The sequence below is a fragment of the Drosophila obscura genome, unplaced genomic scaffold, assembly GCF_018151105.1.
Source record: "Drosophila obscura isolate BZ-5 IFL unplaced genomic scaffold, ASM1815110v1 contig_4, whole genome shotgun sequence".
Classification (NCBI taxonomy): Eukaryota; Metazoa; Arthropoda; class Insecta; order Diptera; family Drosophilidae; genus Drosophila; species Drosophila obscura.
The window spans coordinates 1,019,600-1,047,450 of record NW_024542828.1 but is presented as its reverse complement, the minus strand read 5'-3'; the positions used below and the strand labels follow the sequence as shown (position 1 = coordinate 1,047,450).

The window sequence follows — 27,851 nt, the reverse complement described above, 5'->3', positions numbered from 1 at the left end:
AAAATTGTTTACAAAGTGTCCGTCCATCCAAAACAATGGCATTGAATGTGGGGGAGAGGGAAACCATAACCGTACATCGGGATATATATTATAAAGATATGTCTGTCAGTGTTTTTCAAGTGCCAAAAGTTATACTACTGCACAGGTCATTGATTTATTAAGAAAACTGAAAGCGAAAGATAGGGAATTGTAAAATATTTCACATAGTTTTTGGTACCTGTTATACATATGTACATATGTACACCCATATATCGGGATATATATCTTATGTATATATAAATGGAACAACTATAATTAGCTGCCTTGTGTGTGTTTGTGACAATTGTTAGAAATTGTTCACGGCTCGTAAATAATGATGGAAATGCAGTAAAATAGTAATTAGAAGGTTGTAAATTTAGGTAGGATTCACACTTGGTAGGGGTGATTAGACTGCCACGAGCGTCACGCTACGAATGAGAGATAGAGCCATGGAAGCCAATTGATTTACAATGCAAAGCCTTAGAATGATAGTGGCATGGAGCAACCCCCCAGGGAAATGAATGAATTCTAAAAGATAGAACTACTAGATAGGTTCTGTACCCTTAAAAGATCGTCTGAAAGTAATATCTAATAGATATTATCTATCCATTCATTGTGTTAGAACCAGATTGGAATCTATGTAAATAACTAAGGAAGTGGAAGTCGCTTTAATATTTCATTTACTATTAATATTCTCTCCCAATGCCCCTCACTCGAGCAGTGATTACGCAACGCCATTTGCATGCTGAATTATTTCCAATTAATTGTGGCAATTAATTCATATTAAAAAGTTGAATTGCTCATACGCCGCGTGGGACACCGCCACAGAGCCACAGCCACATCCACAGAGCGGGTCGTGTAACGATTTGGCTTCTGTTTGATTTGGCTTCTGTTTTCGATTAAACGCAGTTTCATAATCGTTATGCAAACGATTGTGGGGGATAGTGAGGTGAGGGGCCAAAAGACAATGCAAAATGGCCACGCCCCAGGACAAACGAGATTCGAAGACAGGAGGTAGGTGGCAGCTGGCAGCTGGCAGCGACAGGCTGGCCACGACATCAATGACAACGACACGACAACGACATCGGCGACATAACACTAATGAAAATTTGTGAAAACAGCAGGACACAGAGCACCAGGAGGAAGAGGAGGCGCAGCAGCAGGAGGACAAGCAGAAGTTGCTGTAGGTGGACGTGGAGATGGAGGCTGAACTGGAGGAGGAGTTGCAGCGGACAACATTGACATTGCATTTAATCCTCGGCTGCAGAGATAACCGCAGCCAAGGCCCCAAAAACATGGAAAAGCAGAGAACGCCTATCGGATGAGCCCTGTGATGGGTGGCACTGTGGTTCAGGATATTCATTCTCTGGTAGGCATTTAAGATGCCACCAGTCGGAACGATCATATTTGTTTGAAAACTATAGCATAGCCAATCATAACACAACAAAATGTGATATCTTCTGCTTTTCAGATTTCAGCACACATCAAATCGAAGGCCCAAGACTTGTCTGGGCCGTCTTGTCTGTCATTGGCCACTACTCGTTAAATCGTGTCTGGCAGTGCTATATATAGAATGCTTTCCACATTCAGTCGGAACCCACTATGCAATCGATGCAAATTATGGCCAAAAACAATGCCAGAGAGCAGCAAAACGAATGGAAGCGGAATGTTAGTGTCATTTGTTGGATGTTGCTATTGTTGTTGCATGTTGTTTCGGTTTGGATTTCTGTTGCTGCTGCTGCTGCTGCGGCGGCTGTTGTCATAGTGCTGGCGTTGACAGCGTCACAGCTGCAAGTGAAAGTCAAACATGAAACGCTTTTAGACAGCCAAACACACATATAGAAACACACCAATACTGTCAAACATGAGCACATAATTTAAGAGACATTTAGAAGAGAGAGAGAGGTTGAGGGAGGAATGTGCCCCATTTCAGGGTCAACTGCTATTTACAGTCACTGTCAGTATAAGTTATACAGGACAGGACCGACGACTAGAGTAGAGCGTCCCCCCCCCCCCCCAAACACATCCATTACCATCAACAGCCCACACATTCCTTCACACATCCATTACCATGTCTTTATTATCGCTAACCCGCAAAAGCCGTCACACTTCCCACCATACAAAAATTTAATCGAGCTTGAGTCGTGCCCGACTTGTGGGAGCATCTCTTAGAGGCCGGGCTCTTCCCACTGTCTGGTCTGTGGGGTTCTTCTTTATGATATCATTTTATTATGATTGATTTTCGGTGCGAAACAAAAGCCACAAAATCCACATCGCTCCTGAAATTTCAATTAGCATTCCGAAGCCGGCTCAAAGATTGATTTTGTGTTTGGGCGTCGCTCCATGCGAATATTTGCCATGTGGCAGACTTGAAGATCTGTCTCATGATAGGGTCAAGGTTGCTCATCCACAGTTTCTACAGATATTCTCATTGAATTTGTTTAATGGTGAGCATGATTATATGTTTTTTGCACGAGATCATTGTGGTTGGGATGATGAGACTTCAGGGGCAAATTACGGGTAAGTATTTTCTGAAAAGATCTTTGCTGCGGCTCAAAGATCCACTTGATTGTATATTTTGAGTCATATTTGTACTCCTGGTATAGAAATTCATTGCACGAATGGATCATATATGTAGAAAAGTAGCCACAGGTGAGAAAATACCTTAAGAACTCTTCCAAAAGCTTTCTTTAAGGCAGTAAAATTAAGTTATTTCATATACAGATATCATCCTTTCTTTACTCCTCTACAATACTCTCCAGCTCGGCCAAGAAAACAAAGACGAAAACTGGTTTTCTGTTTGTGTCTTTTGTTGAAGAGCTCTAGTAGAGCTTCCAGCCTAAGCGAATATTAAGGAGGGCTCTCCCATCAGACAGCAATTCCCATTTATGTAACACGTTTATCCCTCAAAATGCGAAAAGTGCACAACGAATTTCGTAACTCAAGTGTCTGGCATGGGGTCTGGCCTGCGAATGGGGATTGTCGCTGTATGTGTCTGGGAATGGGAATGGGATTGAGACTGACTCTCTCGGTATGAAACAACAACGAAAACTGACCAAACAACAACTTGAACTGGCCTTAAAGAGCAAGAGGGCTAAGGAGACTAAGGAAACAGAAAAAAGCAGAAGAAACAGAGATACTGAGATACAGAGCTCTCCAACAACAGAAGGAGCGGTAGCACTGCCAAGGAGACGGCCTAAAGAGTGGCAAAAAGAGGGGCAGTGCTGTAAGGAAGAAGGCTTAAAACATCAGGTAGACAAAAGGCCGCAACGAAATCTGCGATCAAGGCCAACGGAAAAGGGTTTCAAGGTTATAAATTACCAGCCGCAGGGCGACAGTTGCGGCTTAAAGTGTTTTAAAGGAAGTGTCCCCAGCACACAGATGCAGCCCAATACACTACAAAAAAAGATATGCCTATAAATCTGAAACATGAAATTATTTGAGCAGTTTCAAAGCTGCCACAAGAACACACAAAAAATTGCATCGCAGACGCTTCTACAAGTGCTAGAACATACGCTCTCTCTTCCAGTGTGGCTTGGCAGCAATGGGCGGGCTTTTATAGGGAGTCAAAGAAACACTATGGATTTTTTCGAGTGTAGTTGCAGAACAAGTTTAAAACAGAGACAAAGGGTACAAAGAGAAAAGGAAAGAAAAGAAACAGGGAGAAGGAGGGGCAGTGAAAGAGTGAGAGACAAGTGAGAAGAGGAAAGGAGGGGAGCGACGACTGAGTAGAAGTGCAATCAACTCCCCTCCCGCTCTGTCGTTCTCTGGCCTCTCTGTTCTCTGAGCAAAAAAAACTTTGAAGGTCAGCAACGATAACTACCCCGAGCCCCGAGTAGAGTCTACTATATAAAAATTCTATATAATGAAAGTGACACAACGATGTGATGACGAGCGGGACGGCGACAGGGCTGGGGATGGCGATGGGGGAGGTCAAACCATGAAGTGAAAGTTTTATAGAACAAGAAATATTACGCATACGCCGTGTGGCAAATAACTCAACTCGAGTGAACTTTTACTTTAACTTGAATGATGGGGGAAAAAAAGCTACCTCAATGGGTGCCCCATACACTGAGAGAAAACGCAGTAGCCGTAATGTGAAGTATTTCTCGAATTTCAAAATATGATTCAATTTAAAATGGAGGAGAATCTCGGACTGGAAAATAAGAGCTATAGTTCTGGCATATTTTTGGATAGAAACCGAATCCCCTAGAAGACATCTCTTGGATTGTTGAATTCCAGCTCTCTTCTCCAAACTCCTTCCTTTTCTCTCAGTGTTTCTGCCTGCTAAATGAAATGTCCAAAAAGTTGGCCAAGCATTGGCTAAAAAAATTGCTGTTGTTGCCGCTGGAACCAGAACTTTTCAACTGGCTTTAGAGAAACTTTTTGATGGTGAAAACGTAGGGGGACAAGGTGGTTAACGTTGTATAGAAGTAGAGGATAACGTGAGGAGAGGTTAGTGGGTGGCAAAGGGGCATGTTTGATGACCTCAAGGCTTGTCGCACGTGCTTCAATTGTTTTGCAAATAAATAGCAAGCTTTCTTGTTGTTCACTTTTACTTCATGAAACAAAAGCATTTTTGGTTGGGGGCAGTTGGACGTTGGAAGATTGTGCACGAAAGTGAATTCCCCCTTTAATAGACTTTTGGTTACGACTAAGTTTCTGACCTTTCAATGATTACTAACTTTAACACACTGAAGGTAATACTCGTAAATTCATAGTTTTAGTACTTTAAACTTAATTGCGGACTTGTTTAAAGAAAATAAATAAAGTAATTTTTATAAAAAAGTACTCCAATTGTATTCCCGAATGCAGCTACTTTTGGCAGAATCCAATTAAGCTTTAAGCTAACGCATTTTAAGCCAATTTTCGAGTCAAAAAAACTTTCACAAATTCTATTCCTTTGCTGGAAATAATGTAATATTAATAATAATTAATTAATTAATAATTAATATTAATATAAATAATGCTACTAAAAATGCATGAAAATCACCCTTGGAATATTGCATTTCTTGCAAACAAATTTCAAGTGGAAAGTAATAACTTTCCTTCCGTTCCGCTTTAACTTAATTCAAAGAAAGGTGCATTGACTGCACATTATATCGTTCCCTTTTTGGGACACCTGTTCCCTCAACGCGTTTTTCTTATTATTTGTTTTAATTATGCAATGTTTCCCAACTCTTATTTTTTTTTTGTGTGGGACTAACGATTGGGTGCTCGTATTCCCGTCCCCTTTGGCAGCAGGGTGTTTGGGTTTGGGGAATTAAAATGTCAAATTCAATTGATTTATGGCCTGGTGATTCGTTTCGTCTGTTACCATTTAAATTGCAAAATTGCTTTGTTTGTACGTACGTAGATCTTGTTTTTGTGCGTTTTTCTCTGACGATTTCCCCATTTTCGAATTTATATTTTCCGGAATCTGTTAATGCGCAAACATCCCCAGACGTCAATCACCCTTTAGGGAACTGAGTAATATATTATATGATTGTTTTATTGCACATACATACATATGTCAGGTTTGTGTGAGTAATCAAAGAGATTGCTGTGGAAATGTGTTAGAATTTAAGTTCTCTTTAATTTTAGTCGGGATATGTTATGAATTTCATTGGATAACACAATTCAAGCTATAAATTGTTTCCCTTTAATGTTTTATTACATTTTTACATTTTTAGTAATCGCATGTGTTCATTCTAGAATTCATACAAATATACTTAAAGACTCCTTCCGTGGAGCCATTAAAGAGAAACACAAGGGCGCCCCAGGCGGCAGCAGCAGCGGCAGCTCCAACATTCATGCCGCCACCACCCCCGCTGACACCGATCTTCACTTCACAGATACGTCCGCTTAAACAATATAATAATTTCCCATATATGTACATACATAAGTATTATAAGAGAATTGTGTATACGCTATCACCACTTACCAATATTTGTACCTAAATTTGAGCTGGAAGTTTGTTTCGAGTTTAGTTTTGTACTTTTTATAAAGAGTGCTGTGCTTCAAAGTGCTTTAATTTTTTACCAGACTCTCAGAGGGGTTTTTGGATGTTTTCAAGTGTTAGCTGGCTCTACATGGTGCATTTAAAGGATATTCGTGTGGATTCTAACTAAATTCGAGTTCAAGTCTAAGAAGAAAAAGCTTCAAAATGCACTTCAAGATCTCAACCAAGATCTCATACGGGTACGAGTATATCTTGAACTACTGAAAAATGGAACTCTACAGAAAAAGAATGTTAACAAAATTTGTTGGGGGCTAGTTTGGTGGTAAAAAAGTGATATAAAAATTACAGAACAAAAGGTGTTTCAAGAAGCATTGACAGAACAAAAACAGGGGCTTAAACATCAGGACTTACTGCCAGGAGAAGCTGCCGGTGATGCCGTCTTTGAGGCGATCCCTCAGAGATCGCTGTCGACTGGGTGCCGAGCCGGTCAAGGGCGGCAGAATGGGATTCTCGCCATCCTCCAGGACCGTTGCTATGTTCGTGGCGGAGGTGGAGATGGGCGCGCCGGCATGCTCCATGATCGGTGGCTGTTGGTGGTGGTATTGATGGTTCGATTGCTGATGGTGTGGCGATCCCGGTGACCCGGTGGCCGGCGAGTCTCTGTTGTTCAGATGTCGTCGAAACGAGCCATGACGGGGCGAATTTTCGCGTGACATTTCGTTAGCAATTATTTCGTGATTGTGGTTATATTTTGATGATGTATTTCGTGGTTAATTGATCGATAGATTGATAGAAATTTGGCATAAAACAATTAGAAGCATAAAACGATTAGTTCAATTGGAGCCAATTGTTTGTAGTTTTGTATCTTTTTCTTTTGTTTTGGTTTTGGTTTACTTAGATTTTAAAGATGAATAAAACGAGCGAGCGATTTGAAGTTGCTTTTGATAATTGATTTTCTTTGGTTTCTGTTTAAAGTTTTGTTGCTTATAGGTGGTGGAGTTTATTTAGATATTAAATTGCACATAGAGCCAAAAATATCAAACGGTGTGTAAAAGTTGGCTATTCGGAGGGGTAAGGCATGTCACAAAAAGAAAGGAATATCAAAGAAAATGACAGTTGTAGAGAACGGTTATAGAAAAACGTATACGATCTGCAGTAGAAGAGTTTAAATTTAGAAAGAAACTATGGTAGCATAGCATTCGCGACACTTAGAGGCAAACATTTGTGGTGAAGGAAGGATTCATCCGGTCTATTGGGTGGGTCTTTGTTTTAAGCAATGGAAATGGTGCAGAGTATAAGCAGCGAGAATGTTGTGTATGATGTTATAGAAGAGTATTTGTTTGGATTGTAGAAGAGTTGTTTTGTAGTTGGATGATAAGTGTATATGTAGATGTAAAATTTGAAATTTTGTATTAGAAGTAGAGTTTTTTATATGTTTAGCTCCGAATATAATGATTATTACTTTCTTATATAAGAGCTGTAATGGAGTTGTACTAAAGCTGTTTTCATTTTAGTAGTAGCTTATTGATAACGGATTATGGTTTAATTTCAGGCACGCAAAATAGCATAATATTTGTATAAGACGCAAGAATAGCAAGGATATAAGAGATTGTACGTGTATAAGAGCAAAAATATACACAAGAAATGATTATTTAGATTATATAGAATCAGTGAAGTTATTAATAGAGCTGTATAAGAGTCGTATAAGAGTGGTATAGTTCGTGTATGAAATATGTATAAGAGCAATATTTGAATATTAAGCGTTCACAAGCAGCATGCCTAGTATAAGCCTCGTATAAGATTGTTTATTTTTTTAGGAATTTGGAAAAGTATTTTTGAAAATGTAAGAAATATGTGGAAAAGCAGTAAAATTTAGATGAAAGTTCGTTGTGTGTTTTTAGTCTGAACTTGAGGTTGAGAAAGGAAAAACGCACATTTCAGTTCGTGTCTCGTGGCGGATCTGGATCTGTACACAGAGACGGGTGTGTATAAGAGTTTATCCTTAGCGAATCCAATTGCGAACAGAAAATCGAGTAATTCGAGGCATAGTAGTAGTAGTGGCCTCACGATTGTGGGTTCGAATAGATATAGACAGTATTTACATATGTATATGTTGTTGGGGTGTGGTTTGAGACTGGATATAGACACGATATAGAGTCGAGTTAGGTTAGCTGTAGGTGGCATAGCAGGGCATAGCAGGATCAGCCGCAGTAGCAGTGGCTACAGTTGCAGTTGCACAAACGGAGGCACATACAGAGTACGATTGGGTGTTCATTATCACGAGTATCATTACGGGTTGGACAGCGATTAAACAGCAAATTGTGTGTGTACATTTAGGCAGACATCTATATATACATATATGTATGTACCATATATCGCATGGAGCAGGGGGGAGGGGAGCAAGGCAATCTATTGTATATTTCAGTATTTGTTTAATGTTTTTTTGTTAATTCTGTATTTGTTTGAGTGTTTGTTTTTCTTTTGCTGCTAAACTGTTGCGCAAATATTTGAAATATATCTACATATGTGGCTATAGGCAGACGATTATACGAATAAGTAATATATATAGTATACGGTTCTGGTTATGTGTCTGTTATGCGAGCATTGTTTTGCTTAATTAGCTTTAGGCTATTCATAATTTAATTAGCAATATGCATATTCTCTCTATTTGATATTTGTTCTGTGTATCTGTATCTGTGTCTGTTGAGTGCTGCAATTTGTTGTTAGTTTCGAGTACTTGGGACGCAGGGACCTCCAGGGGTCCCCCAATGTCTGGGGTGTGGAGCTTGGGGTCTGGTGTCTGTTGTGTTCAATTTTTGGGTTTGGTTTGGTTTTTGTTTGTGTGCGCTAGATAGTTATATTATTAGCTTTATCGTTAGTTTTATAAGTGGATTAGATATTGGTTATCTAGTGGGCAACGAACCTGCAATGAAAAAATAATCGAAAGGCTTTATTATTATTAGTGATTGATGATTTATACTGCTGCTATTTTAAGGATAAATTTCAAATTAGTTTCGCCCTTTGAACCCATCCAACCCACCCAACCCTCATTCAAGATTTCATAAGCCCAGATCTCATCCCAAATTAAATCATCCCCGAAATCCCCATACACCCAAAAACGTTCCAAACAAGAAGAACAACAATTGGATTAACAAACTGAAACTCAACTAAAAAACTTTCGGCAGGGATCTTAACTGCCTGCATAAACTGGATGACAAGAAGTTAGCCAACAGAGAACCGAAACAAAAACAAAATAAAAAATAAAAAGGAAAATTCCCTTAACAACTTTTTGGCCAACATTCAAAGCCAATTTGCAGGGCATTTTCCTTGTTTCCCCCGATGTTTGGATGCTATTTATGCCATGTTGTCGCTATTGTTATAAAGTGTGCAAAATGGCATGAAACTTCGGGTTTGGTTTGTCCTTGCTGTGAAGAGTGAAGAGGGGAGCGAGAGAAAAGGGCAGCCGTAGGGCGCGTGCAGCCAGCGAGACATGAATTTATAATAATCAAGAGATGAATGCAGATTTTACCCTAACTATAAAGAGGGTACCAGTACAGGTTATTGTACATACACATATGTAGATGAGAAAATGGGTTCAATAAATGGGAGAATCTTTTACAACTGGATTTGTGTCATTACTTTACTTTGGAAAATATTTAAATTAAATTTTCAATTTATTTGAAAGCCAAAATTTCATTCCTTTTGTTGGGGGGATTTTTTCTATTTTCTGTATGCATTTTATCTATTTCTAGACTATGTCTAGACCACCGAAAGGGTATTTCCTTTGTAAGGCATCCAGCCCCCAAACGATTTTCCATCATCATGCACTCTGCGTTGATTGCAAAATGGACGCACGTGCAGCCAGAGAACGGCAGGAAAATAAATCCAAGTCCCCGCAAGGACATGACAGCCATCAAAAAATAAGGATTACCATAGTCCTACCAACTGTTTGCTTGCTTGTCGATTGGCAGAATGCATTTGAAGTCATCAAATTCTGAAAACTAAACGCACTCAATGCCATTCAAAAATACAGAAAATGCTCATGCAAACCCACCCAAAGCCACGCCACGCCACACCACCCACTCAATGGCCGCCCGTTGATTTCCCCCATTTTCCGCTTACATTCCGAATGAATTGTAACAGGATATGTAATGCCAAAAAAGGAAAGAAAGCAAACGAAACCTTGAAGCACTCTGAAGCCTTGCTCTCTCTTCTTCTCTGGGCCATGGCCCATAGTAGGCTCAATGTCAAGTTGCATTAGAGTGTTTGGGCTCTCAAAATATTCAGAAGCCGCTAAATGAATTATGCATGCCACAGAGTGGCACGGTCCAAAGGGGCATGGCATTCGCATTATGCATTGGAAAATGCTAAACGGATTCATGGTGATGATGTTGATTGTGGGGCGTGAGTGGGCGCGGAAGTGGGCCCCGGGCCAAATAGTTGATATTTCGAAGGGCCAAACGTTGGCTCTACAAGGAGTCAAGAGGAGCTACAGTGATACATATATAGTGATGGTTCTTCTCTTGTTAAAAGTCCCTAAAAATTATATCTTCTTGAGTTCAGCACTCAGTCTATTCGAAAAGGGAATCTCTCCCTGCTTGGCATGCATTTTCCTCAATGAAATCTCAAGTATATCCCCCATACAGCTTAAACCCCTTTAACGGCCCATTCTTGTCTCAAAATCAATCCCTTCCAAGAGCATCCGTTCCATCCATAATGCGACCATTAACCCCACACCATACAGTTAGCCCCGCCCCGTTTTGATTGGCTGTACATATATCCAGTGGCAGCGCAAAAGTATGCTATAAATTTTGGAATCTGTTCAATGAGTTAATGGTCGGGGAACCATTACAGCACTCGTCGTTCTGCTCGCGTATCGTATCGGCAATTAATCTCAGTCACTGCAAATTACATTCGCATACGGCACTCGCATGCTCATTCAATTTTTAATTTACTGCGCGAAGGATCGCTGGATCCCTGGCTTGATGTGTGTCCTCTGCAGTGTAATTACGGCATCCAACGCCAGCGCTTCGGGGCAGGAGCTTGCGCTACCAAGGAGGAAAGGAATAGCACGGTACGGGAGAAAGAATGGAGCTGAGCAGAAAAGCAGCCGCGCATAAAGGATTTCAACTGTCTCAGACACTAACACGCCCTTGATGATTGTTATGCACATTGCGATGGGGTACTATGGTTTAGACGGGATGTTTGGATTAGCACATCCGATCCTGATATCGATCTGCAGTCTGCATTCTATGGCATTGATAGAAACTATCTACTTTATGTTTTTTTAAGATATTCGACCCAAACTCATCTGCCAATAGTTTTGTTTATCAATAGATCTTATATACTTATATCTGTAACAGGGTATCATATGCTTCGACTCTTAATTGTACGAATGTTTTGTCTTCCTTTTTCGTTATGAGTAGTTCTTCTTTTTCTTTCTGCCGGCGGAATGTCTGTTGCTTTACCCTTCGACGTAATGGGCCACCATTCACTCTCCTCTCCTCTTTTCTGCTCTTCTCTTTGCTGCTCTGCTCTTGCTTTTTCTGTTCTTTCTGTTTGCTTTTGTGCCCTACAATGTTGTTGCTGCTGCTGCTCTGCTGCTGGTGCATTCTGTTGGATGCTGTGGCAGAAGGAGGTGGGCCCCAGCAATGCCATAAAATGAGCAACGAGGCACATTTAATACTCGCACTTGAATCGCATTTTGCAAAGGCCGCACTGTGGTTGCGATGCAAGCGAAAAGTGTATGGCAAAGCGATAAAAGAGGGATTTATTTTGGCTATTTATTAACGATTTCATTACGTAAAGAAATTAAGAAGCGCAATTCTCTGGAAAAGCATCTCTTAAAAGGCAGTTTCCTCCTTCCTTCAGCTTGCCCGATCGTTCGCACGCGTCCTGTGGCTACAGAAGTTTTTTCTCTTCCAACTATATAGTAGTCCTTCACTATTAGTGGCCCACTGTGCCTGCCGGGCCGCCGCCTGGCTGCTGCCTTGTATGCCTTGGCTCTCTCTGTGCGGAAGTGAATGTGTAGCCGTGTGCGGCCATGGGCACGCGTGCCCCACTGCATGTGTGGTGGTGCGGGTTGAGTAATGACTGCCTTCAGACTTAGACAGAGAAAGAGAGAGAGAGAGACGGTGACAGAGCCGGAGCATTGGAAACGCGTTCCAATGTCCTTACACAGACAGTCCTTACGCTTGTTCGTTTCAGTTTTTGAAGGCTATGCACTTAGGCGAGGTCGTAAATATGCGACTCAAGTTATGCAAAATGTGTTGGCCAACTTAAAGCCCCTTGCAGGCTTTAATTGTGGCCAACACACACATGCACACATGCCCACATGCACAGATGCACTCTCGTGTGCTCATGGAGCGGACATTTGCATAGAGAACCGCGTACAGCTTCCGCATACGCATCCTTTGGCGCCCCGTTTGGACTTCCTGTTGGCTCTCTGGCTTTTGCATTCATTCATAATTGCAGGATGCATTTTGTTTTAGTTCTTTTCTCTCTTTTGGCCCGACCTTTTTCCCCCTTTTAACCCGCCCCTCCTGTGTCTCTGTGTTTCTCTTGCTGTTTCTCTCTCTTTCAGCTCTCTTTCAGTTTCTCCTGCTCTCTGTTTCTCTGTGGCTATGCAAACATCAAGGATATCCTTGAGTTGGCACCGAACAAATATTTGCCTTTTGCTCAGTTCGCTTTTAAAATATAGGGTACTCGCAGGAGTCTAGGGGTGCATTGTGTTTCGTGCGAGTGCTACGCGTATGTAACAGGTAGAAGGACTGTGAAGCGTCTAAGAGTTAACTCTTAGATCTCTGAAACAATTGGAAGGAGACAGAGATACACCATAAAACAGGTGAGTAAATACTCAAATGATCGAAACTCTAGTTTATAGTTAGTTTTCTCATGTTTCCCCTTGATAGGCCGGTAATTTATTGCCAGAGTACACATTTATTTGTGGTTTTATTCAATAAGTCCAACAAATGGATATCCCACGGTCGTATCCATTAGATTTCATAGTTTTTTTTCTGCGGTTTCCTTTCACCATTTCGCTTTTCGGCTTTAAGGGTGTTCCCAGCGCATACAAAAATATTCAACTCTCATTTGCCTTAATTGAGTTCCCTCCAACGCTGCAGCGCTGAAAGGGGGCGTGGAACTTAAACAAATTTAGTTACTCTTTGTCCTGCGTGTGGATGGAAGATTTGAGTGTATGTGTGTGTCCAGTAAATGCAAATTGCATTCGCATATTTTACACGCCCTTCGGGCGCCGCCAGGGCGCATACGTAATGGAATTGACAGCGCGGAAAATCGGAAATTCTAGCCAGAAACAGAGCCAGGCACAGCGAGCAGAGAAATGAAAAGATGGAGGGGTGTAGAGAGGGGAGGTGAGGTCGAGCAGCTGCATAAACTGAACCGTGTGCAGGACAGGACAGGACAGGACATGACTCTACTCTGCTCTGGTCTGGTTTCAGGCAAATGTAATTTATGCCTATAATAGAGTCGAGTCCCTTTCTCCTGCCATGTGGCTTTTGTTCTCACAGGGCTTTTATAGTCAGAGAGGAGGAGGTGGTAGCTGGAGGGAAATGACACATGGATATGGGCGATCAAGCAGCTAATGCCCTGGGATTGGCTTGAATGGGCCCAGACCAAAGTGGATTCGGAATACGTTTTAGGGCTTACTCGTAGGGAAGTTGGTTTCGCATTTTGAACTTACAGTTTAATTGGGATTCCACTTGGATGGGCACTCTTCTCTTTTTGCTATTCTATGGGAATTTCGTGCTTTTCTATTGGTCTTAAAACTATTACAGATCGAGAAATCGAGAAAATAAGAGAACAACTATGGGAAAAAGTTTCTTTATTAATGGAAGACTAACTATAAAAGCCGAACCTCCATTTAAAACCCGATTTTTTTCGCTACATATATAAAAATACCCCTAAGGACTTCTCTCTTCTCTGCTCCTTTCAGCAAATCATCAACTAAAAATTCCCCGCTGAACAAACCGAATAGACCTGCCATCCGGCACAAACATCCGCATAATTTTCATGTGGAACATGAACAACATTGCAGAAAGCACCAAAATATTTATACGGCTTCCGGCTGTAACTATATGCAAAGGGAATCCACAGAGAAAACGTAGCTCGGAGGTGTAGGTGCGGTGTATGACTGAGATATGACAGCAATTACATTGAAACGAGCGTCGAATGTTTTGGTTTTTTCGGTTTTCATGAAAAAATCAATTGGCTGGCGGCAGACTGAACGACAAAACAAAATCAAACCAATTAAGTTGTTACCACGAGAGAAAGAGCAAAGCAGAACGACTAAGAGAAAGAGCAAGAGAGAGAGAGAGAGAGAGAGAGAGAGAGAGGGAGATCAAAATATTTGGCAGTAAACTGGGTCAATAGCTAACCAGAGGATATACCGTCATGTTAAGGGGATTAGTAGCCAGGCAGCAGGCAATTTCTGTACACCGTTGCGTATGCGTAGCTTGCCCTGAGGCTTTAGCCTTCCAGTGTTCCTTATTCTAAGCGCTTTGGCTCATTATTTAACATTGCAACAAGGACCTCAATGCCTAGGGATCTACCTCGTCTAATGCCAAAGAGACAACCAACAATGAGACTACAGAATAATACGCAAGGCAGGTCCTGCCCCTGCTCGCCCTCTCCGGGAAACCACTTAATGAGAGGCCAGTCCTCAGAGTGTCTTCAGAAACTGAACAATAGAACTAATGCTTTGGCATTGAGCGACTTAGACCCGATGTTGACATGGCTCTCATTCCCCGCCCCACGAGCTTCGCAATTTTCATTTGCATTTCCATTTCTGCCATCTGCATCTTTGGGGGCTCTCTGTGTCAATTATTCCCCTGCATCCGTAATTGCAATTTGTACGCCCCAAAGGGGAAAGCGAGAGGACAGGTATTAGGCAATAACAAAAGCGCATTACAAGTGGCTTTAATGGCAGGCTAACTGCTGAAGCTCTTCCAGCCCCCTGCACATTACGTATACGCAGTGTTTGCCCTGGTATTTGCTTAGACAGCGCATGGGTTCGGTTCCGTACGGTTCGTTCGTATATATTCGTTAGTTAGTTATGCATTGAATGCTGAAGGAATTAGCCAGAGCTAACAGCAACTGCCAAGAGATGGCAAGGCAAAAGACAGGGGCAAAAGACAAGGCACACTGTGTAGAATTCTGGGGATGAAACATCTAACTTATTCATGACCAAATTCTGCTGAAATGTGAGCAGTATTGCGCTACAGCCAATTGACAAGTTTATCTTTGAAGAAGCCGGAGACATAATAAAAGGAATTGTGTCTGAAATAAATCAAGGTTGGAAAATGATTACAAATGATGTACAAATCCGGTTGTACATTTCAAATATTCTCTTTGAAAGTTATTCTTTGGAGCTGAAGTCTCACCGGTTTTTGAGTTCAAGCTGGAAACGTCTTAGATGTTATAGTAGATGAAAACCACTAAGAATATGTGTATATAATCGTTGAATCTGAATCCCAATTAGAGCCTCACAATTCCGCTTTAATTATTCGCTCTACCTAGACTGCGGCTCACACCCTACTATATCATGTTCGTGGCTCTGTCTGCGTGGAGTCACCAATTTATCAACGTTTTAATTAACGTACGCATAAAAATAATTTCCTGCAGGGACCATAAAATATTACGACAAGTGGGTGGCAGAGGGTGGAAGATAGGTAAAAATAGGTGCAAGTCTGTGAAAGTGGGTCTGAGTGGGTGAAAGTCAGGGGAAAGTGAGGAGTGGGTGGAGTGCTCATGGGTGCCAAGGCCAGGGCACGTGCCATGCAATTAAAATGAAAATGATGACAATTAAAAGCGCGATCTGTGAATGGGTTCAGCAATGGGTCAACGCAATTACACTTGAGTCCTTCCAAAAGTCCTCTAAAAGCCATAACAAAATCTAAGGAAGTATCCTATAATAGAGGATTCCTTCTTAAGGATACGATACCCTGTACGGGAGTGTTACATGTTGTTAACTCATTAGAAAAAGAACAGAAAGTCGTTTCAATGAATTCGTTGAGATATCTTAAAAGAAGATATATTTTTTGGCAACATATTGAACGGATTATACATATATGTAGATATATGTACATTCCTATAAATTTATAGAACTCAAACTATATATTAATGTTTCTTTATGGCTATGGATGCTGATCCAGAAACATGTATGTATGTATACATATTTCCTTTAGTTTAATATACTCGTATGTAGTTCAGGTTATTTCGCTGCTAATATACCCAATAAATACGCAATGGGTATGAAAAGTGACCCCAAAATGATAGCCTTAACAGGAGATGCCCCTCATACACTGCGCCCTGAATTAGGGGCCAAGAAGTGAAAGTCCTGCGGGCGCTGCGGTTTCCTCACTGTCTTCTTCGTAACTATTAAGCAATTTTGGAATTTCACAGAATTTATGCGCATTTTGCACGCGAATGAAAGATACAAAAGCACACACACACACGTATGTACACTCTCAAACACTCAGACAGCATAGACAGCACACACAGACCGCGCAGCACGCCCACGCAAAGCGTTTCCGCCTTGGAAAAAGTTTTGTTTTTTTTCTGTTTGGTTTTTCTTCTTTTTTAGTGAATGAACACATGGGCGCAGGCAGCGCTAACGGTAAAGCTGTGTACTCTCCCACGCTCTCAGTCTCTCTCTTTCTCTCTATAGCTGTCCACCCTCTTTCTCTCTCTTTCTCCATCTCTTTTCCACTTTTGTGTAGAATATGAAACATGTTTGAAAAAAACAAAACCTTGTCAAGGACAAAAGCACGCAACGCAGCCAGAAAACAGCTGAGCGGCCGATTTGTTGTTGCCTCGTATTGAGAGCGAGCCGAGCCTCTCTCTGGCATTCTCTGCCTCTCTGTTAGGCATTGCGCATGCTGTTAGCTTAACAGCTGTTATATGGACGTCTGTTAATGGAACTGCTGCTACTGTTAACAGAAGCATTGATTATTGCCTTTCATGGCCAAATAAGTACAGTGGAGCCCCTTCAAATATAATTGAACAGATGCTTTTTTTTAGTTTGCTTTCTACACATAGATTTAAATTTTATTATACTCTTTTCAGGCTATTAACTATGAAACAAGCAACAATACATGTGCATCGATACTGAGATATTGTAGATCCAAAAATATATTGAAAATAATTAGATATCCAAGCTAACTTCTATACCATAGCGTATCTACAATATTGTTGGTTCAGTATTACAGTAGGAATCGGAAGGGAAATATATGAATAATTGTGGGTTTCGGAAATAAAAATAAGTTCCGTTTGATTAAAAGAGGGTTGTTTGGATAGTTGACTTCTGCCCAAAAACCTTTTCTAGCTATTCCGAAAGAAACAAAACTCCCCATCCCTTTTACCCTATTTTTACTGTACCTTCTTTCCCCAAGCAAGCAAAGTTACGCATTATAATTATAATTGAAGTTTTGAGGAGGAAGCCCTGCCATGAAAAAGGAATCCCTGTACCAAGCCGGAACATATTTTCTCTACACATAATGTCAACAAACTTTTTATTAGCTTTGACATTTTGGCCAAGTTTAATGGCCAAAAGCCCGCCCCCTGCCGTACCAGCCATCCCTAGCCATGGCTCTTCCCCCGTTGCACACTCTAAGGCAAATTTTTCTGTGTATACTCGTACTCTTGCTGTTGGGTTTTCCCGTTTTACGAGTGTGTGTTGGCAACTTTTGGGTTCGACGGATTCCACGACGGATCAAACCTCAAGCGAATGGCAGAATGTCAGTGTCAGAGGAGCCCCAGGAAAGCGAATCAAATCAAGTCAAACGGCGCCTTGGGCTGGGGCCTCATTTGGGCCAACTATTGTTTTATTTGCTCACTGGCCATAAAAATGCAAAATTTAGAGGGTCGCAAACTTTAAGCCAAATGCTTCATTAAAAGTTATTTTAATTCAAGATTCTCAGACATCCTTCTTTCCACTAAATATCTTAGATAAATATAAGTATGTTGGCATGGTATACCATGGTTACCATCCAAACCCCAAATACAACTGCAATTTAAATCTTTGACTTTGCTTAGAAACATTATGCATATGTACAGATATATGTACATACGTACATATGTATGTATACTAGGCTGGGCAAAAAAAATTATTTTTTTTAATTCAAACGGGACACCCCCTAGTTTTTTTACCTTGGATTTAATAGTAATTTACATGCTTTTATTTTTTATTTTGAAAAAAACAAAATTAATTTGTTTGTCAAATTTTGGCCCTTCCTAATGTATATGTACATGTGCGCATATATATACTCGTTTATTGTGTGTGTATGTTGCATTGACAGCTAAAGGTAAAAGGGAGTTAAAAAAGACATTCGAGAATATTTAAATTTAAAAGCAAAAGCAATAGTAAAATTTAGAAGAAATAGTAAAAAGGGATGTATTTCAAAGAAATTCTTAAAATAAATAGAATGGAAATCCACCATTAAATAATGAGGAAAACTGATGACAGTTCCTGGTGTGGGAATTCTGGATAGCTAAATATGCATATGCATATTCGTATGCGTGTTGGCCTTAGAATTAATGCCTAGAATGCCTCAGAATAAAATTCATCAAAACCTAAACTTGTATCTGTAATTGATATCTCTGTCGTATGAGTCAATGATCCCTTAAAATATCCTTTTTCTATCCTTGGGAGCATCAACCCAGCATCTTTCCCAACAATAAATCAGTAATGCTATGGCAATGCAATGGCCGCAAGGAAATTCTTTTGACACTCGAAAGGAAAGTGCTACCAGCTTCGCCATTCAAACCCCTCATCATTCCTCAATACCGTCCACTGACTGATGATGGCTGACCAGCAAATGGCTAAAATACCTCAAGTCGAAATCCTGCAGCAGGGAAAGCGGCAACAAGAACAATGGAAAAAGGATGGGAGGGCAGTGGAGGGAAGCCAAAGCAGAGGAGAAGCAAAGAGGAGCAAAAACCAAAGGCAATAAACAAGAAAACAAATGAAATGGCGGGCAAACGCAGGCAGCGAAAATGTGTCCTGGAAATGACGGGGACTTTGTCTTCTCCGTGGGTGGTCAGGCACAGACGCACACATCCAAAGATACAAAGAAGAACACTTAGACACACAGATACACACGCATACAGATACAGAGATGAAGCAGCAGCAAGATACAATGCTCGTGTACGTATATCTAACAACAATGGCAACCGACAAAAAGAAGCGTGCAGCAGGAAAAGCGGGCCAGAAGTACATGCGTTTCCGAACACAAATACAAAAAAGAGCAAGGTGGCAGCAGTGGGAAACGGTATAGAGGGAAAGCAGAGAAAGTAGTGGGGAGAATGGGAGCTGGAGAAAATGAGAAACAATTCAAGTGAAGAAGAAGCAGCGACGGGACATCCAAGAAGAGCTCAAATTTGTAGCATAAATAAAAATAAAACACATCTGCTTTTCTAATCGAAATAAGAGAAATAAAAGCGATTTTGCCCACAGATAAGGCATTGACCAAAATTATAGAAAACAACGTATAGTCAAGATTTGCTCAAGAAGAAGATTAAACATGATTACATATTTGTATGTATCCGGTGTATATCAAATAAAAGTCTCACGCCCAAATGTTCTTCGCTTTCTTCCAGTCTCATTAACTTTTCCCCCTTTTAACCTCCGTATAACTCCGCTTCCACATTTAATTTCTGTCGCAAATCAATCTCTTACAATATTCATCCAACCTGATCCCAAAGTCAATTCGTTACAGTGACAGATGATAATCATTAGAGATGTCTGCGGGCACTGCTGGACCATGCCACAAATAAATTTGTCCCAAGACCAGAGAGAGCCCCTGGACTCCTCCACAAATCAATCAAACTCTTTGGGGATACAATTTCTTGCCTTTCAGACATAAGATATTCAAAGCGGATCCCCTCTAGTCACGATGATATTGCCCATTTCAGGTCAGAGGCCAGGGCACAAAAAGGTGGAAAGTGGAGACAGCAGAAGAGCAAGAAAGGAGAGGCCTAAAAAGTAGGGACAAAAAGTGGAAAAGACAGGAAAAAAATAAAAATAACGAGTCAACTGCGTGGGCGACGGCTCAAAGGAAAGAGCAATAAAGAGACAGGCAAAGAGGGAGTACGACAGAGAGAAGGAGAGATTGGGAGATTGAACATTAGAGATAAAAAGACGGAAAAAGAGAGTCTGTGTAAGAGAAGAAAAGAGAAATTAAGAAAACTTGAGGCAAAAAACAAAACACAAAAGGGCCAAGTGTGCGGTTATTAAATTTTGCAAGCAATTGACTTGACCAGAAGGCTGGGGTGGCAGAGTGCGGACCAGCACTGGAGGGCTGGGTAGACGAAGACGCGGACCCCACCAATAATCAATAAATGTGGTGGAAAATATAGCACGGTGGGAAATTGCTACACATGTTCCAGCTAATGGAGCAAAATAAAGTGAAATTGAAACCGAAACTGAAACTTAAAATGGAACAAGCAAACGTGCTGCCCGGGTTTCAATGTCAGTCACTCGTGAAAATTAATGGGCGAGGTCAGGCATGAACAATTTAGACTATGATACAAAATAATAATAAATAGACGGAAAATTTATAAGAAATCTTTTACTGACAACTGTCTTGTCAAAACCCATGTCTGAATCATGGATCTATCGAAGACAGACATTTAGTTTCTACGCTCAGGGCTCTTATTATTTGATGTGATTATTTTCCCGACTTACATTGCTTCGACTGGTTCTTCTTCGATTGTTTTCTGTGGATGTAAGATCTGTTGCTGGTAATCTTTATTCTTACACTGCTGCTTTTACTGCTTTCTGTCAATCGCTGCGTATGCGTAATATTTGTGAGTGGAAACTATCACTTAATTGACACCAAAAAACAGCTTTTCCTTTTGGAATGGAACCAAAAATTGACTAAGCCGCAATCGAAATTCATATATGTAAGTACATATGTTGGACGCAAAATCGGAAAGTTTCGGAATGTTGCTATTCTAAAAATGTGTTGCTTTTTCTGTTGCTGTTGTTTGTACCGTTAGTCGCGCACACACACACACACACACACACGCACACGCATGGAGGGGTACCACTCACACACTCACGCACACATTCAACGAGATTTATGTAACACACAGCTGAGCCGAAGAAAAAACTTTTACAAATTTTGCGAACAAAAATATTAAAACCGTTTGCTTGTTCACGTTTTTTTTTTTTATTTTGTTTTTGTTACTTTTCTATGCTTTTAAGGCAGCCATTTTGTTTTTTATCGGGTCTGTGTGGTGGGTGGCGGCGGGCGAAGGGGATAAAGGGTTTATGGGTCTTTTGTTTGTTTAGTTACTGTTTCTTCTTCTATTTTTTGTTGTGTATTTTTCTCTGTTTTGCTAGATGTTTGTTGGTCTTTTGTTCGGTTCGAGTTGCACGAATTTGGTTCTGTTTGCACAAACTTGCACGCTCTACGGTCCACGATATACTGTGCTAACGGTATTTACGTCGGAAAACCCAAAAGTCCGCACACGTACACAGACTAGACCGCAGAGAGGAGAGAGAGAGCAAGCCAAGAGAGCAAAGAACCAAAAGAAGGAGAACCAATTTACAGAGTTGACACAAGCATGCTCGCGCTCTCTCTCTCTCTCTCTCTCTCAGTCGTGCTGCCTCTGTCCCGCCTGTGGCTTTGATTTTAACAGTTAAGCATAGCAGGGCCCAGTTCTCGTAGTGTTAACTACTTACAGTTACAAAATTCTTTGGTTAGATCTGATTGCTAATGTCGGCCCATAAAGCCATAAAGACTGTAACATTATAATTAAAAATATCACATAGCACTATTGGCGTCGGTTTTCCCATTCAAATCTAGTCGGGTTTATTTCAAGAAACCAGGTTACCTTTTTCCTTCGAGATCATTTTGAAAATCTGTTTATAATGACCATTATAATGACTTGACCGTTGGGCTGTTAACTTGTATCTTGTTTCTGATCGCTTTTTTTGCGTTGGTAAAAAGCAATACTTTTAATAAATTATATAATAAATATATTTAAATAACTGATGTATTGCCTGTATCTGGTTAGTTTTGTTGGATCCTTTGCTTCCTATTTAACGAAACCGTTGCCTACTGTTCGGCATTGCTGTTATCTAACATCGTACTGTAAACTTCAAAAATTTCACTTTATTGTTGTTGGCTCTTTGTTGCTATTTGGCATCGAACTTTCACTATCACAATTCTATATGTAGGGAACTTTCGCGCTCTCTCTCTCTAGCTGACAGTTGAAATGCCTGCTTCAAGGTGTATTTGTGTAAGGTAAGGCATTTTCCGAAGAGCACTCCCAAGAAATATATTTGACTGCTTGCTTTCTTTGACTTGCAAACATTTTAAAAATAAATTAAAAATAAAATAAACTATTTAAAAATTGTAAATTTGGCTCACCTTATATGGATGTTGGCACCTTGGAATGCCTGCTGTCCCTGGCTCCCTGTCCTTCTGCTCTCTCTCCTACTCTCTGTGAACTTGCTGTTGTTGTTGGAGAGTGCGCAGTCTCCCAGCGAGAGAGAGCTGCTTTTGTAGTAGTTGCTGGATGCATGGTTGTTGCTTTTTTTTCCACTTGGGGGCTTGTTTTCGGTTTTCAATGTTAAGTGCGTAGAAGAAACTGTATGCAAAAGAGAGAGGGAGATACCGATAGAGAGTGAGAAAGCGCACCGATTGCGATAACGACAAGTGGAGACGACAACAGAAGGACAGTAGAGACGGAAAGACACACAGACAGACAGACAGGGACATAGAGGGGAGCGTCATGAACGGCGCGTGGAGTATTCCCTTGGCGTAGGGCGCTGCCAATGCAAAATTCTCCATGGTTCCGCCCACACAACCGAGTACTAGGTTGTGGGAAAAGGCAATGGCCACACATACAGGCACACATAGAAATGTACATGTTTAATACATATTTATACGAAGACAATCAGCGCCACGCAATTATTTATTAATTATACCGTACGATTTTGTGCACCGCGCGTTACAATGCTCACAATACAATTCATTTAGTTTGTGTTTCTTTCTATGATGCCACTCTTAAGGATGGGGAATGTTGACTTGGATGGTTGGTCAAAGGAATGATTGGGCAATGATTGTAGGAATACCCTGGACATTTTATATAAATTTCTGCTAAGATTTTTAAAATGATTTTATCAGTCAAAGAAAAATCAATAATAATTAAATAATTACCCCAAGGAAGCAAGCAAGTCTGAGGCATCAAATATTACCAATATATTTGCTGTTTCAAAAAATAATACACGCTTCCAATTAATTATAGAGCATCTAATGCACGTCTTTCTGTAATTCCATTTCTCCTTTCTTATCATGTTTCAGCTGTGGCTGTTGTTCTTCTCCTTCCCCTTCTTCTTTTTGTTTCCATTTGCCGTTAGGCTTCGTTGAAGTCTTTGTAAATTGCAAACAGCTGTTTGTTGCTGTTTCCCTCCTTCCCTTTTGCACTCATCCTTCGACTACGCAGGCATAGTACCAGTACCAGTACCCAATCCATTCATTCCATCTCGCTTTCACTCTAATGCGTGGGCTGCAGATTGAGTGACTGACTGGCAGACAGGCTGCCTGATACAACACTCACATCCAGGACAGAATACTACGTTCGGGAGGGGAGTGCAAGTGTTTGTGTGTGTTACGTAACTGTAACTGTTTATGATTGAATTTTTCGCTTCGTTTTAGCCATTAATTTTTGTGGCTGCCATGTTTCTTGCGTATTGTAGCGGGGCGCGTGGCATAGAATTGCGGCCACGTTAATTGAAAATGGCTGTTCTTGTTGCTGTTTGACTCTCCAGGACGCATAGCAGGGTCCTGGAAGGGTGTAGATGGGCAGGGGCATGGCCTTGTGGGGATATTGGGGTAAGGGTCGTGCCCTCCGAACATGAAGTGGGCCTCTTGTCGAACTGGGTTCCTGCAAACGGATTTTAATTGGCCTAGCACATATGTATAGGTGTTGGATCAAAGGGGAAACATGTACGCATATGTACATACATATATGTAAAATTTGTAAAATTTTTATACAATAATTGATGGAAAGTATTTCAATCTACAATCAGTTCCATCTCCTAGCCCAATATATTTCATATCTCATTAAAATTAGCGAATAAAAACAATCTTAAAACTAGAAAATAGTCAGCAAATTCTTAAAATTTGTTGTGGATATGAATGACAAATTACATTCTAAATATTTCATAGCTCAGGTTCGTGAAATATATTTTATATTATATTGATTGTGAGTATTTTAAAGTGAATTTTGAAAAGATTTTATATATCTCGTATTTCATTAAACAAGTTTTCAAGCACCTCCTGAAAGTATGCAGCAAATTTCATTCACGCGGCTTCTTCTTCTGCCAGCCACTCGTGCGTATACGCAACGTACACTCCACAGGAAGAGGAATGGTCTGGAAGAAATGGGGAAGGAGCAGGAAGCATTACACACACCATCAAGCAAGCAAGCAAACAAACAAACAAAAAAAAACAGGGAAACATTCAAACATTTTGTGTCAATCTGTCAGTCATTCAGTCACTCAAAGACCCCCTTTCGGTACCCCATTGCCCATTGCCGTGCCCGCTGATAAACAGGAATCGATAAAGAGGGGCTTACATGTACACACCTACCGCCTCGCATCACCCCAAAACCCACATCGCACTCCAAACCACACCCCAGTCCCCTTTCCGCGATGAGTTCTGCTTATCAACGTTCACATAGGAAATACAATACAAAAAGGGATACAATGAGACGGAGCAGGATGTGTCCTGGCTCAACAAAGGATAGTCATGGGTAGGGCAGGAACACAGATATACATACCTATATATATATACATATATGTATTTCTTATACAACACGCGTGTGTGTGAGCATTTAACGCGATAAACGTAAATCAATAAACGCACAGAACGGAAATTATCAACACCTGTAAAAGATAATTGACGCGAAATTAAATTATATGTTGCCACAGCATGTGGCAATAATGATGATTCCATTAAAACACAAACTCTGTACCCCCCACACCACCCCCATAAAAATCCACTCGACGGAGATAGTATCTGTCTTTGACAGTGCGTTACACAGGTGAATGAATGGTTATGGTTATACTTATGAAACTCTTTAAAGCCGCAATGGATTGGTTAATGTATTGGAAAGGGTTCATCTTTGAAGAGTTATTCTGAGAAATACCTGAAACTAGCCGATTCTTTGTACTGATTTAATAGAAATTATTATTAAATCTTTGGGGCGTACTTACATATCCGTAGTATATCCAAAATCATTTTTAAATAGATTACTTTAATTGATGGAGAAATCTGCTCTATATAAGCGTGAAATCGGAGAAACATTCAGGAAAAGATCTTTCGATCTTTCCCATACTTTCCAGAATGAGATATCCTAGGTATCCTTGTTACTGCCTTTTTATTTATGCAAAAATGGTTACAAGGACAACCCGATTATGAGAATCTATAAATGAATGTGTGGGTTGGGTTCTTTTGGGTTGGGTTCTGTTAACATTTGACCTTACTTAGCTCACTTAGCGCGTGGGGTGGTGGGTGGTGGAGCTGTGGCAGGATGAGCAGACAAAGCGTTGACAATGGCCCAAACAAAAGAAACAGAAAACAGACGAGCAGATAATGGACGTGGCGATAGTGGGGCGGAGCGGAGACCAATGGCAAAATGTATTTACATAGCTTATACAATGTATGGTTGGGATAAGCTCCATTGTTTTATGCATGCAAATAGAAACAATGCCGCGACGAAGAGACCAAGGAACGAAACATTCAGAGATGCTTCGCCCTCAGATTGTAGTTTCCATAGGTATTCAGCGACAGAGTTCCGTGGCAAAAGGATGCTCTGTCAGTTTTTGGGCATTCGTTGGACATTCAAACATAACTAGGTGTGCAGTTACAGTCTTTAGCCAGGATATGAATCTATGATGTGAGTCTACTTTGAATCGATTGATATTTGTGCGGAATCAATTAGGTTACGGGATAAATCAGTTATTTATCATGCTATTGAATCTTAGTGAATATGAATCGGGCTGAAATTTGTAGGACTCGAACTATAACTTATAAAATCTCAGAGCAAAGTTTTACATGATTAATCCATAAAACTTTGAGTTAGAATACAAGTCGGATTCCAGAATAAATAGAATCAATCAGTGTTGTGGTTTTTATGAATGAATATGATTAATTTGATTACAAATACTTTAATCCAATTACTTCATTTCATTCATTTAAGATCCAATTAAAACTCCACTTTGTAAAATAAATCATTTTAAGGATGGAAATCCAAAAACATTCAAAATCAAATTAATTTGAAATCACGTTCTTCATTTATTTTAACATATGTAGGTATGTATGAACCCAACAGAACTCATTCACATATAAAGTAAATCATCATCTTCCGTCCATTAATTTGATCCATTAATAAATTTACAAATAATCGTAATTGAAATATGAAATTGCTTCCCTTGATAGCATTTAAGTAAATTTAATTTGTTGGTTTTGTTGCTTGATTTGATGGTCTAATACAAATTGAACTCGTTTCGTTTTCGCGTTCGCTTCACATAAAAATTCCACTAAATTATAAATTAATGAACTAATAGTAGGATGCGGCGGCAATGGGGCAGTCACAGACATGGGATGAGACTACAGCTCTGTGTGAGCGTATTCCCCTTGCTCGTTTTCCTTATCCTTGGGTACAATAAACAGACCCTCCGCCGTGGTCCAGCGTGTGCCATGCTGCGGCCTGTGCAGACCTACGATCTCCATTTGGCCGGAGATGGGTCGCCCGTAGGATCGTCCCGATATGCCCAGGTACATGCCAGTGTCGATGTGCCTCAGCCGGATATGAGCATCGCGCATCCACTTATCATTCGTGCACACCACCTCCCAGTGGTCGCCGGTGTCCCCTACACCATCCGTGCCGTAGGCGGACACCTCCTGTTCGCCGGAAAGTGGCGACGAGAAGTGATGCGAATGCAGGTTCTTTTTTGTGGTCAAATGCTCCAGGCGTATGGTGTACCCACAGGCGATGGGCTCTCCCCGTTCGCACAGCTCATTTGACTGCGCCTTGATCATCCAATGGCTGTTGACATCCTCCTTTTGCTCCACCCCCGTCACCGACTGCTGTCCAGACCCAGAACCGTATTTCACGTCGTGTGAGTGCAGCCGGTAGGAGTAATCCGAGTTGAGGAGCTTTAGTATGGAGCCACACGTCACCACATTGGTTTGAGTGGCTATAGTTGCAGATGATTAAAAGATAATAGATCAATATTAGTTCTGCATTGTAAAAGGGGCGGCGTGGCCAATCACAGAAGACCACATAAACGCCGACTGTGCGGCTTCTTTCTAACACCTACCGGTGCCGCTGCTCAGGAAGCTAATCAGGCTCAGTACGGGTAGTAATAGCGTGTGCAGCATCCTTCTTCCTTGTCTTTGCTCTCTTACTGAGGTTGTATATATCTAAAGTTACAATTATTTGTACGAATTTTTAGTTGAACACGCAAACAAAGTTAGGGATGTTAGAAATATCGATATGTGAATATATCGATAGGCAAATTTCTAGCGATGGAATGTATACATCGGCTAACCTATTCCTATTTTCTTTTCCGATATTTATTAAAATATAATATTTTTAAAACATTATTTATTGTATAATATTTAATCATTTATTTCAGCCTTGGATTGAGCTCATCCAAAGAATACCAAGGTACTCAATACAAATAAATTTAATATGGATGCAGGGTAACTCTACGCTGCTCAATCGTCGGCAGAGAAAGAAGAGGGAAACGGAGGACTGAAGATCTGGATATATAATATTCTAAAAGGCTCAGGCTCCGCCCGACCAATGCTACTTATCATCTACAGATGCAGCGCGGCAAATTCTAATATCG

The 27,851-nt window shown here is 40.7% G+C and overlaps 2 protein-coding genes across 4 annotated transcripts in view; both read right to left on the bottom strand.

Moving 5' to 3' along the window:
• LOC111068343 (TLD domain-containing protein 2) overlaps positions 1-21,375 on the bottom strand; it is an 86,839-nt gene extending 65,464 nt beyond the window's left edge. Inside the window, exons 1-2 of one of the 3 annotated variants that reach the window (XM_022357768.2) lie at positions 20,664-21,375; positions 6,371-7,018 (exon numbers count right to left, since the gene is read on the bottom strand). In XM_022357768.2, coding sequence (XP_022213460.2) covers positions 6,371-6,675 — 305 coding nt within the window. In that variant the 5' untranslated portion in view covers positions 6,676-7,018; positions 20,664-21,375. The remainder of the gene's footprint in view (positions 1-6,370; positions 7,019-20,663) is intronic. The other 2 variants (XM_022357769.2, XM_022357772.2) reach the window with 2 other exon arrangements.
• Positions 21,376-26,265: 4,890 nt separating this feature from the next.
• LOC111068348 (stromal cell-derived factor 2) lies at positions 26,266-27,492 on the bottom strand. Its single transcript, XM_022357786.2, has 2 exons — positions 27,318-27,492; positions 26,266-27,194 (listed from the first exon to the last, which is right to left on the bottom strand). The coding sequence occupies exons 1-2, from the start codon at positions 27,376-27,378 to the stop codon at positions 26,605-26,607; spliced, it is 651 nt and encodes a 216-aa protein (XP_022213478.1). The 5' UTR covers positions 27,379-27,492; the 3' UTR covers positions 26,266-26,604.
• Between the last annotated feature and the right edge of the window lie 359 nt (positions 27,493-27,851).